Source organism: Rhamphochromis sp. 'chilingali', assembly GCF_963969265.1.
Source record: "Rhamphochromis sp. 'chilingali' genome assembly, chromosome: 12".
Lineage (NCBI taxonomy): Eukaryota > Metazoa > Chordata > Actinopteri > Cichliformes > Cichlidae > Rhamphochromis > Rhamphochromis sp. 'chilingali'.
Window position 1 is genome coordinate 22,335,970 of NC_137939.1, and position 13,362 is coordinate 22,349,331.

Genomic DNA, 13,362 nt, shown 5'->3' on the forward strand with positions numbered 1-13,362 from the left:
TTCCTCCCCTGTCCCCTCCCTTGCAGACATATCTCTATGCAAAGTTATAATTCCAGTGGCATTAGTGAAACATTGCAGTACCTGGCAGGGGTATGGTGGCCTTGTATTTTACTACACACTGACGTTCCTCTCTTGCTATCTTCACATTGGGACCATTCTTGGACACTTGCCGTACCGATGCTACCATTGATTATTCTGTCACTTAACGTTAATGGTCTTAACTCCGCTATTAAGCGGACACGTGTCCTTGAGTACCTATACCGTAAAAACGCTGACATTGCTTTAATCCAAGAAACACATCTGAAACAAGGTGATGTGGCACGTTTTCAAAACAAACACTACAAACTACTAGCTTCGTCCTCTGCCCCAAATAAAACCAAGGGTGTCTGTATCTTGCTGAAGAGAAAATTCGACCTTACTACCAGGTATAGCACGAGTGATGAAAACGGCCGGCTGGCACTTGTAAGTGGCAGTATCTTAAACCATAAACTGGTATTCGTATCTGTATACTGTCCAAATGAGCCAGACAGGGACTTTTTTACTTATATTGCCAATACACTATTAGAATACAATGATTATTCCATAGTGTTGGGTGGAGACTTCAATGCTGTCGTCAACCCCGTTTTAGATAAATCTCATCCAGATGCAGTAGCTAATCTCTCATCTTCTCTGTTGAATACACTTATAAAAGATCTTAATCTCATCGACCTTTGGCGGATGCAGAATTTCGGCATTAGGGATTATACATTCTTTTCTAATAGACATAAGACATTCTCTAGGATAGACTACGTTTTTGTTAGTCCTTCCTTAGTTTCAGGTGATACATCTATTTCTATTCAGCCAATCTTGATATCGGATCATTCAGCTTTGTTATGCTCTGTCGATCTGCCCAATTTAAAGAATAGGGCCCCCAGGTGGCGCTTTAATACGTCCCTATTAACAAACTCTACCTTTCTCAGCCTGCTTAAGCTCCAGCTGAAGGATTTTTTGGATATCAACGCTAATGAGGATATCGACCCACAAGTCTTATGGGAGACTACAAAATGTTTCATTCGTGGCTTTTCCATCTCATTCTCCTCCATGTTGGCAAAAACAAAACGTGCTCAGGTGTCCAATCTAGAAAATCAGGTGGAATCTTTACAGAATCTGCAAAAACTAAGCCGGTCAGACGATCAGTCTACACTCCTAGCTTCACTAAAAGAAGAATATGATGCAATAACCTTGTCCAAAGCAGAGTTCATCTTGCATAGAACTAGACAGAAGTACTATTTTGAATCAGAGCGTCCTAGTCATTTGTTGGCACTTATGCTTAAAGAATGTGAAACAAGGGCACATATTCCAGCTATAACAGCTGCAAACGGTAAAATTACGACAAATCCCCAGTCCATTAACACCACTTTCTCGTCATTTTTTGTAAATCTGTATAAATCAGATATCTATTTTAAGGATACTATCTGTAATAGCTTTCTCGAGAATCTGGATCTACCTCGTATTCCACAAGCAGATCAGGATGAGCTAGAGGCCCCATTAACTCTAGATGAGCTGCATAGAGCGCTGAAAGACCTTAACAAAGGTAAATCACCTGGACTGGATGGCCTTCCGCCAGAACTATTTCTAGAACTTTGGGATACAATAGGCTCGCTCATGCTCGGCTCATTTAATTTTGCAATCCGGAACGGGTCTTTCCATAGAGACCAGAAAACAGCACTTATTACCCTTCTCTTAAAAAAGGGAAAGGACCCTCTTGAGTGCTCTAGTTTCAGGCCGATATCTCTGCTCACAACTGATCTTAAAGTATTTGCAAAAGCTCTCGCATTGCGCCTGGAAAGAGTTATCCATGTTTTGGTCAATGCAGACCAGACAGGATTTATCCGAGGGCGGCTTGCATCTGATAACATAAGACGACTGTTGCACATCATAGATGCCGCTAACAGCTATCAAAATCCATGTGCAGTATTTTCACTTGATGCAGAAAAAGCCTTTGATAGGCTAGAGTGGGACTATATGTGGATGGTATTAAAACACTTTGGGTTTAAGCAGAAATTTGTTGCTATGATTCAAACACTATATCGCTCACCTCTTGCTAGTGTCTTAACAGGGGACCTGGTCTCTCCCCCTTTCACGCTGCAGCGTGGAACGAGGCAGGGTTGCCCTCTCTCTCCTCTCCTGTTCTGCCTCTCTCTAGAGCCCTTAGCACAAGCCATTAGACAGTCCACGATTTCTCCCATAAGAATTGGTGGTCATAATCATATCATATCTCTATATGCGGATGATATTATTCTGTTTTTGGACAACTATGAGACGTCCATCCATCCATTGATTAAAAACTTTGACCATTTCAGCTCTCTATCTGGCTACAAAATAAACTGGTCGAAATCTGCTTTGATGCCTTTGAACGATAAAGCTACGAAAGTTTCCTTACCCAGTTGTGTTCAGATCAAAAACACTTTTACTTATCTGGGCATTTCAATTCATAATAGTATTCCAAAGATAATCAAGGAGAATTTTACTACTATGCTAAATAAGATCAAATCCGACTTTCAAAGATGGGACAATTTAAAAACTTCGCTTCAGGGTAGAATCAACACAGTAAAGATGAACATACTGCCACGGCTTAATTTCCTTTTTTTTATGTTGCCACTCTCTCCTCCTCTAACTTATTTTAAAGACATACACTCTGCGGTGTCTAAATTTATTTGGAATGGCAAAAGGCCTAGGATACGTTTGTCAACATTGCAGCGGCCCAAATTGTTTGGAGGCCTGGCAGTACCAAACTTTGAGTTTTATTACTGGTCATTCCAAATCAGGGCGCTTAGTACGTGGGTCAACCCAGAGACTACTACTGCGTGGAAAATGATCGAATCCGCCAAGGCAGCACCGCATAGACTACAAGATCTTCTGTTTGCTAATGTTCCCGCCAATACGCTCTACAACAACAACGAATTTGGACCTATTATTGCCAACTCTATACAGGTATGGAGGAAGATAGAACGGCGGCTGGGTGCTCCAGTTAAATTTTGTAAAAGCTCACCACTCTGGCATAATTTAAAATTACTATGTGGCAGCCGACCATTTGTTCAACCCTCTTGGTTCTCACTCGGGATAAACGTTTTTGATGATCTATTCAACGCCCATGGCCTTTGCTCATTTCAGGACTTAAGGACACGTTTTTCTCTTCCCGCATCTTCTTACTTTGTATATCTGCAGCTCAGATCAGCTTTAAAAGCATACGGTGTCCCCTGGGACTCTCCTCTTCCCTCTCATCCCATGTTGGACTGGATCCTGCCTAAATCTGGCAGACCCTCTGTTTCCAAAATCTACAACAAATTAGCTGAACATGGTATGAAGTCCCTGCCCATTGAATCTATTTGGGTCAGGGAACTGGGAGAACTACAGGTTAATATAGACTGGGATACAGTGTGGTCTAATCTGAGTTTGACTTCTAAGAACCTGGCGCATCAATTAATTCATTTCAAAACCATACACAGAACATACATTACGCCCTATAGGAGGTTCCAGATGAAACTACAGGCTACGTATTACTGTCACATCTGCAATGATTCATCACCTGGCACGTTTTTGCACATGTTTTGGGACTGTCCTGTGGTATCCGATTTTTGGGTCTTTGTGAACTCTGTGTTATCTGAGGTACTGGAAGTTTTTTATGTTCCCAATCCTGGTCTTTGTCTCCTTAATGATACCTCTGAAATCTCCTTAAAACAAATGCAATGCAAAATGTTGTTCGCTGGATTTACATCCGCAAAGAAGACTATTACAAAGCAATGGTTCTGTCCTGACATTTGTATGGAATCATTCTGGAGACGATGTCTTATCCGTGTTATTGGTTTTGAACATACCACAGCAAAATTAAATAAAGCTCGACCCACGACTGTTGACGCTTGGAAAATCTTCTCATCCAGAGTTATCTCCTGGAAGAGGCAATAATTGGTTTTAACTTTGTGTTTTTGTGTCTTTTCTTTGCTGTCCCTATGCCTTGTTTGCTAATGTTTGCTTTGCTACTGCAGTTTACAGTTGTGCTGTATATGTCTGTACCCCCCCCCCCCCCCCAACCCCGTTTTAAATCAATAAAATGTTGATCACAAAAAAAAAAAAAGAAAGAGGACCGGAGGGTGTGTTCCAACTACAGGGGGATCACACTCCTCAGCCTCCCTGGGAAAGTCTATGCCAGTGTCACGGCGGGGTGCGCCGATGTATGCGGAAACAGGACCCAAAAGCAGATGATGACGAGGAATAGTAATGATTAACAGAAAAGTGAACCTTTATTGCGATGACGGCAGGAAATGAACCAAGAGACCAAAGCAAACAGGCAAAACACTAAGAAACAAAACACTGAACTGGCAAAACACTAAGAAACAAAACACTAAAGGTACTAAGACCAAAAACTATAACTATGACCGAGGTGGAAAATAAACAGGCTAAGACTATGACTATGACTGTAACTCTGGTGAGAATAAACAGACGAACTGACAATGGCATGAAGAAAACAAAAGGCTTAAATACAGACATGAGGTGATCAGGGGAAGTGGCGACACATGGGGGAAAACAGCTGACAGACATAAACCTAATGACAGGACCAGGAGAGGAAAGCTAAATACAATGAACAAAGAACACATGACATTGTCAGAATAAAACAGGAAATGACAACACAACTTAACAGACCTAATACGTGATGAAATAAATAGAAAACCCCAAAACATAGAAAACCCAGGAACAATAACTGCCTAAACTAAAGGCAAAATAGGAAATAACACAAACTAATAACATATCAAAAAATACAAAGAAAACTCAGAGTGCTGGGTCGGAGACCCAGCCTGTGACAGAGCCCCCCTCTTAAGGGCGGATTCCAGACGCCCTAAAACCTCGAAAAACAAAACCAAAAACAACCCACCAAGGGCGGGCGGTGGGGGTCCAGGACGGAGGGCCAGAAACAAGGCCAAAAAAAAAACAAAAACAAAACGTCCATCAAAATCACAGGAGCGCAGGGAACAGTTCATGACTCCTCAGGGGGCCGACCCGGAGGGTGACGGTCCAGAAAGTCATAGTTCATGTGATCAGGGGGCCGTCCGTGCGGACGGCAACGGCGGCGACACGGAAACGGTTCAGGGGGCCGACCTCGACGGCGGTGACGTGGAAACAGTTCAGGGGGCCGGCCGTGCGGAAGGCGACGGGGCGGGAACCGTTCAGGGGGCCGGCCGTGCGGAAGGCGGCGGCGGCGCCCAAGTGTCAGGCGTACCGGCCGAGGCTTGGAGGGCACAGGACCAGGTGACGCTGAAGCAGAGGCTGAGGCCGGACCAGGCGTAGCAGAAGCACAGGCTGAGGCCGGACCAGGCGTAGCAGAAGCACAGGCAGAGGCCGGACCAGGCGTAGCAGAAGCACAGGCAGAGGCCGGACCCGGCGTAGCAGAAGCACAGGCAGAGGCCGGACCCGGCGTAGCAGAAGCACAGGCAGAGGCCGGACCCGACGAGGCTGAAGACTCTGACGAGGCCGGACCAGACGAGGCTGAAGACTCTGACGAGGCCGGACCAGACGAGGCTGAAGACTCTGACGAAGCCGGGCCAGACGAGGACGAAGACTCTGAGGCTGGGCCAGACGAGGACGAAGACGAAGACTCTGAGGCTGAAGCCGGAGCCGGACCAGGTGGAGCAGGAGCAGCTGATGCAGAGGCCGGACCGGGCGAGGATGAAGGCCCTGAGGCTGCAGCTGACGAAGCACAGGCTGGAGCTGCGGCTGACGAAGCACAGGCTGGAGCTGCGGCTGACGAAGCACAGGCTGGAGCTGGACCGGGCGAAGCACAGACCGGAGCTGGTCCTGGCGTAGCAGAGGCAGAACCAGGTGACAGTGAGGCAGCCACAGGTGGTGAAGCAGAAGGTGGCCAGACGGGCTCCTCAGGCCCTCCAGCTGACGAAGCATGAGGCTGAACGGGCTCCTCGGGCCCGCCAGCTGACGTGGCTTGAGGCCGGAAGGGCTCCTCGGGCCCCCCAGCAGACGTGGCGTGAGGCCGGAAGGGCTCCTCGGGCCCCCCAGCAGACGTGGCGTGAGGCCGGAAGGGCTCCTCGGGCCCCCCAGCAGACGTGGCATGAGGCCGGACGGGCTCCTCGGGCCCGCCAGCTGACGTGGCGTGAGGCTGGACGGGCTCCTCGGGTCCCCCAGCAGACGTGGCTTGAGGCCGGAAGGGCTCCTCGGGCCCCCCAGCAGACGTGGCATGAGGCTGGATGGGCTCCCCGGGCCCTCCAGCTGACGAGGCATGAGGCTGGATGGGCTCCCCGGGCCCTCCAGCTGACGAGGCATGAGGCTGGTGTGGTTCTCCTGAACCTTCAGCAGACGAAGCATGAAGCTGGCTGGATTCTCCTGAACCTCCAGCAGACGAAGCATGAAGCTGGCTGGATTCCCCTGAACCTCCAGCAAACGAAGCCTGAAGCTGGCTGGATTCTTCTGAACCTCCAGCAGACGAAGCATGAAGCTGGCTGGGTTCTCCTGAACCTCCAGCAGACGAAACATGAGGCCGGACGGGCTCCCCGGGCCCTCCGGCTGACACTGAAATTGGCTGCACCAGCTGTACCTCCGTCTCCGGCTCCAAACCGGCCTGGATAGCAGTCCCACAGCAGCTTAGCTGAGCCTGATGGCTAGCTTTTCCAGGGCAAACAGTCTCTGTATAGCCGGGCTCATTAACCGGAAAAGTAGTGTCAATTTCAACAACTTCCTGAGAGAAAACATGAGGAGCCAAAATGTAATCACTCACTTGCGTTTGTGATACGGAGCGTCGGTGGCGCGCACGCCGCTTTTTCTTAGGAGTGGAAGACGGCGGAGCGATGGGTGGAAGTCCCTGGTAACTCCGAGGTCCCCCGAGAGCCAGTCGAGTTCCCCGGAAAGAGTGCTCGTGCTCCGGAATGAGCCACGGCTTCCACCGGAGCTCCTCCTCCAAGAGAGCGCAGAATATAGACTGGCGCTCGTCGTCGTCCAAGTCTATGGTGTGCGGCGCTTCCTCGCGCTGAACTGTGACAGGAGTATGGCGAGACTGTGATGAGGGCGTGGAAACTGGTGAGCTGAGAGGTGGTGACGCTGCGGCGAATCTCAGCGAACCGACACGAACACACTCAGGTTCCGGAGGCAGCAATGGAGATGACTGATTGTGGGGTTGTTGTGACTGGTGGGTGCTGGAAGCCATTTCCTGACTCGACAGTCCCTGGGCCTGCAGCATCTCCTTTATCCTCGTAAAGGCATCAACTATGGCAGGTGAGTCCGGGAGCTGGAGAAGGCGGGGATCCCTCTCCATAATAGCTTCAGCAGCATTAATCATTACCAGCTTGCTCTTCAAATCGGGCGCTGTAAAGAAGCGGTCGAGGATCGCTTGGATCCGAGCAGTCTCCTCCAGACACTCGGTGAGAGCAGAATCCGCTGGGTCCATGACTGGTCAGTTCGTTCTGTCACGGCGGGGTGCGCCGATGTGTGCGGAAACAGGACCCAAAAGCAGATGATGACGAGGAATAGTAATGATTAACAGAAAAGTGAACCTTTATTGCGATGACGGCAGGAAATGAACCAAGAGACCAAAGCAAACAGGCAAAACACTAAGAAACAAAACACTGAACTGGCAAAACACTAAGAAACAAAACACTAAAGGTACTAAGACCAAAAACTATAACTATGACCGAGGTGGAAAATAAACAGGCTAAGACTATGACTATGACTGTAACTCTGGTGAGAATAAACAGACGAACTGACAATGGCATGAAGAAAACAAAAGGCTTAAATACAGACATGAGGTGATCAGGGGAAGTGGCGACACATGGGGGAAAACAGCTGACAGACATAAACCTAATGACAGGACCAGGAGAGGAAAGCTAAATACAATGAACAAAGAACACATGACATTGTCAGAATAAAACAGGAAATGACAACACAACTTAACAGACCTAATACGTGATGAAATAAATAGAAAACCCCAAAACATAGAAAACCCAGGAACAATAACTGCCTAAACTAAAGGCAAAATAGGAAATAACACAAACTAATAACATATCAAAAAATACAAAGAAAACTCAGAGTGCTGGGTCGGAGACCCAGCCTGTGACAGCCAGGGTGCTGGAAAGGAGAGTTCATCCGTTAGTCGAACCTCGGATACAGGAGGAACAATGCGGTTTTTGTCCTGGTCGCGGAACACTGGACCAGCTCTTTATCCTCTCCAGGATACTTGAGGGTGCATGGGAGTTTGCCCAACCAGTCTACATGTGTTTTGTGGACTTGGAGAAGGCATTCGACCGTGTCCCTCGGGGTGTCCTGTGGGAGGTGTTGCGGGAATATGGGGTGTCTGGCCCATTGCTACGGGCCATTCGATCCCTATACAACCGTTGCAAGAGCTTGGTTCGCATTGCCGGCAATAAGTCGGACTCGTTCCTGGTGGGTGATGGGCTCCGCCAGGGCTGCCCTTTGTCTCCGGTTCTGTTCATAATTTTTATGGACAGGATTTCTAGGCGCAGCCAAGTGGCGGAGGGCTTTCGCTTTGGTGGCCTCAGAATCTCATCTCTGATTTTTGCAGATGATGTGGTTCTGTTGGCTTCATTGGGTGAGGGCCTCCAGCTCGCACTGGAACGGTTCGCAGCCGAGTGCGAAGCAGCGGGAATGAGGATCAGCACCTCCAAATCTGAGGCCATGGTTCTCAGCCGGAAAAGGGTGGAGTGCCCACTCCGGGTCGGGGATGAGTTCCTGCCCCAAGTGGAGGAGTTCAAGTATCTCGGGGTCTTGTTCGCGAGTGATGGGAGAAGGGAGCCGGAGATCGACAGACGGATTGGGGCTGCAGCTGCAGTAATGCGGACGCTGCACCGGTCCGTCGTGGTGAAGAGGGAGCTGAGTGTAAAAGCGAAGCTCTCAATTTACCGGTCGATCTACGTCCCTACCCTCACCTATGGCCACGAGCTGTGGGTAGTGACCGAAAGAACGAGATCGCGGATACAAGCGGCAGAAATTAGCTTCCTCCGAAGGGTGGCTGGCCTCTCCCTTAGAGATAGGGTGAGAAGTTCGGCCATCCGGGAGGGGCTCAGAGTAGAGCAGCTGCTGCTCCACATCGAAAGGAGCCAGCTGAGGTGGTTCGGGCATCTGACAAGGAATAGAATAGAATAGAATAGAATTCAACTTTATTGTCATTGCACATGCACAGGTACAGGGCAACGAAATGCAGTTTGCATCCATCCAGAAGTGCTTTAGTGATATAGATATATTACAATATATATTAGCAATAATATAGATATGTGAGTATATTACAGAAATGGGTCTATTATGGTATGTTATAATGTACACGGTATGAAGTATGTTGTGAATATTCTATAACTATAAGTATGTACAGGCTGTAGTGAGTACAAGCTATGTACAGGATATGAACAGGATATAAATATGAAAAACTATACAGAATATGAAATAAATAACTTTACAGAATCTGGGATATACAGCTATACAGAAATGGGAACTATGCAAGTTGGATGCCCCCTGGGCGCCTCCTGGGTGAGGTGTTCCAGGCATGTCCCACCGGGAGGAGGCCCCGGGGCAGACCCAGGACACGCTGGAGAGATTATATCTCTCGGCTGGCCTGGGAACGCCTTGGTATTCCCCCGGATAAGCTGGAGGAGGTGGCTGGGGAGAGGGAGGTCTGGGCCTCTTTGCTTAGGCTGCTGCCCCCGCGACCCGGCCCCGGACAAAGCGGATGAAGATGGATGGATGGACTTTTGCAATAGTAAATGTTTATAAACAGAATATATAAACAAGTCAATTGTGAGGCTTTCCTCAATGTCCAGTTTCAGACACCTTTTTCTACATCTAGATCTGTGCAGTGTCACTAAGATATCCATGGCATGGTCATAATGGACTGCATTTATATAGCGCTTTTCTAGACACTCAAAGCACTTTACAATTCCACTATTCATTCACTCTCACATTCACAAACCACTGTTGTAGGGTTTCCCAAGGTCACAACGACCAGGACAGACAGGGGATCAAATCGGCAACCTTCCGGTTACAAGATGAACTTCCCAACCCCCTGAACCACATCATCGGCACTATTAGATTCAATAGAATACATCACAAATTCCATAGACAAAAAGCAATATGTGGCTGGGTTATTCATAGACTTGACAAAGGCATTTGACACTATAGATCATGATATATTAATAAGAAAACTGGAACGTTATGGTGTCAGAGGGGTAGTTTTAGATTGGGTCCGGAGTTATTTAAGTGACAGAAAGCAGTTTGTGAAAATAAATGGTGGTTGCTCCTTATGTATGGACATTGCTTGTGGTGTACCCCAAGGGTCAGTTTTGGGTCCAAAATTCTTCAACTTGTACATTAACGACATCTGTAAAGTGTCCAAAGTATTAAAAATGGTTCTCTTTGCTGACGATACAAACATTTTTTGCTCTGGTGATGATCTGCAGAATTTATTGGAGGATATGACTAATGAAATAAGTAAAGTGAAGTTCTGGCTTGATAAAAACAAATTATCATTAAATTTGAATAAATCTAAACTTATGTTATTTGGAAATAGTAGTTTAAATACAAATGCAAAGATTCAAATAAATGGTGTTGATATTGAAAGAGTCAGTGAAAATAAATTTCTGGGGGTAATAATAGATGAAAAACTTAACTGGAGAGCTCACGTAAGATATATTCATTCCAAAGTATCACGAAGCATTGCAGTACTAAACAAGGCAAAACAGGTATTCGACAGAACATCACTTCATATTCTCTACTGTTCACTGGTTTCACCATACTTAAGCTATTGTGCAGAGGTCTGGGGCAATAACTATAAAACCACATTACATTCACTTTTTACTCTTCAAAAGAAAGCAATTCGAATCATCCACAATGCAGGTTATAGGGAACATACAAACTCACTATTTTTGCAGTCTGAAATATTGAAAATTGACGATATAGTGAAATTCCAAACAGCACAAATTCTATTCAAAGCAAAAAATAAAGAACTGCCAGGTAATATTCAGAGTATGTTTTTTTTGAAAGAAGGAAGTTATAATTTAAGGGGTTTTTGTAACTTCAAAACAATGAAGGTACGTACTACAAGAAAAGGCTTTTGTGTTTCTGTTCAAGGAGTGAAACTATGGAACAAACTGAATATGGAATTAAAGCAATGTCCAAACATAAAACTGTTCAAAAAGAGTTATAAAAATATGATCTTCTCGATCTATAAAGAAAAGGAAAATATTTAAATTAAGTGAATGTCTCTATTTAAAAACAAACAAACAAAAAATTCATGATGTGATATTATAGTATATAGTATATCAGAAATCTGTTCACTATTTTTATTACAAATTATATCAGTAAGGAAGCTGACTAAATATTCACTGATAATTTATGGGACAGGGGTGGGATTAAATAAGTGTATACTTCTTCCCACTCCCTTTCAACATGTAAATTAATCAGAATGTTTTTTTGTATGTAATTTGTATAGTATATTTTTTTTCTCTCATTTCTTTTCTAAATGTACTTGTATATTGTTCACATGTTGAAATAAATTACCAATCAATCAATCAAAAAACCACGGTCGCCCCACGGTCATGTCAAGCCCACAGCCCTGGCTGTGAGCACAGATGCTCCACTTACTTACTTTTCAAAGCTTCTGTTTGCTAGCAGCAACCAGGCTCTCTGCACTGAATTATTTTTATTTACTTACAATTCAGTTTTATTTATATAGCACCAAATCACAACAACAGTCGCCTCAAGGTGCTTTGAGAACAAACCAACAATCAAATGACCCCCTATGAGCAAGCACTTTGGCCACAGTGGGAAGGAAAAACTCCCTTTTAACAGGAAGAAACCTCCAGCAGAACCAGGCTCAGGGAGAGGCGGGGCCATCTGCTGCAACCCGTTGGGGTGAGAGAAGGAAGACAGGATAGAAGACATGCTGTGGAAGAGAGACAGGGATTAAAAACAAGTATGATTCAATGCAGAGAGGTCTATTAACACATAGTGAGTGAAAAAGGTGACTGAAAAGGACAAACCCAATGCATCATGGTACTCCACCAGCAGCCTATGTCTATTGCAGCATAACTAAGGGAGGATTCAGGGTCACCTGGTCCAGCCCTAACTATATGCTTTAGCAAAAAGGAAAGTTTTAAGCCTAATCTTAAAACTAGAGATAGTGTCTGTCTCCCGAATCCAAACTGGAAGCTGGTTCCACAGAAGAGGGGCCTGAAAACTGAAGGCTCTCCCTCCCATTCTACTTTCAAATACTCTAGGAACAACAAGTAAGCCTGCAGTGTGAGAGCGAAGTGCTCTAATAGGGTGATATGGTACTACAAGGTCATTAAGATAAGATGGGGCCTGATTATTTAAGACCTTGAATGTGAGGAGCAGGATTTTGAATTCAATTCTGGATTTAACAGGAAGCCAATGAAGGGAAGCCAAAACAGGAGAAATATGCTCTCTCTTTCTAGTCCCTGCCAGTACTCGTGCTGCAGCATTTTGGATTAACTGAAGGCTTTTCATGGAGTTTTAGGACTTCCTGATAATAATAAATTAAAGTAGTCCAGCATAGAAGTAATAAATGCATGAACTAGTTTTTCAGCGTCACTCTGAGACAGGATATTTCTAATTTTAGAGATGTTGCGCAAATGGAAGAACGCAGTCTTACATATTTGTTTAATATGTGCACTGAAGGACATGTCCTGGTCAAAAATGACTCCAAGGTTCCTCACAGTGTTACTGGAGGCCAAGGTGATGTCATCCAGAGTCAGAATCTGCTTAGATACCATATTTCTAAGATTTTCAGGGCCGAATACAATAACCTCAGTTTTATCTGAATTAAGAAGCAGAAAGTTAGCGGCCATCCAGGTCTTTATGTCTTTAAGACATTCCTGCAGTTTAACTCATTGGTGTGTGTTATCTGGCTTCATAGATAGATAGAGCTGGGTGTCATCAGCATAGCAGTGAAAATGTACACTATGTCTTCTGATGATACTGCCTAAGGGAAGCATGTATAATGTAAACAGAATTGGTTTATTAATTATTAATTATTATTATTAATCGCTGGAACTCTTCCACAGCATGTCTTTTGTTCTGTCTTCCTCTCCTCACCCCGACCGGTCGCGGTAGACGACTGCCCCTCCCTGAAGGTGGTTCTGCTGGAGTCCTCCTGTTAAAAGGGAGTTTTTCCTTGTCACCAAAGTGCTTGCTCATAGGGGGGTCGTCTGATTGTTGCCATTTTCTCCTGTTGTATTGTTATAGGGTCTACCTTACAATATAAAGGGCCTTGAGTTGTTGTCATTTGGCACTGTATAAATTGAATTGAATTGAATTGAATTGAATTGAATTGAATTGAATTTAATTTAATTTAATTTA

At 45.5% G+C, this 13,362-nt stretch overlaps 1 protein-coding gene across 1 annotated transcript; it reads right to left on the reverse strand.

The window, feature by feature from the left end:
* Nucleotides 1-5,011: 5,011 nt before the first annotated feature.
* On the reverse strand, nucleotides 5,012-7,426 carry LOC308406730 (uncharacterized protein; the record flags this gene model as incomplete). The annotated part of the gene is made up of 3 exons (XM_080897916.1): nucleotides 5,012-5,301; nucleotides 6,418-6,682; nucleotides 6,761-7,426. 3 exons carry the CDS (start codon nucleotides 7,424-7,426, stop codon nucleotides 5,012-5,014), a joined length of 1,221 nt encoding a protein of 406 aa, XP_080754042.1.
* Between the last annotated feature and the right edge of the window lie 5,936 nt (nucleotides 7,427-13,362).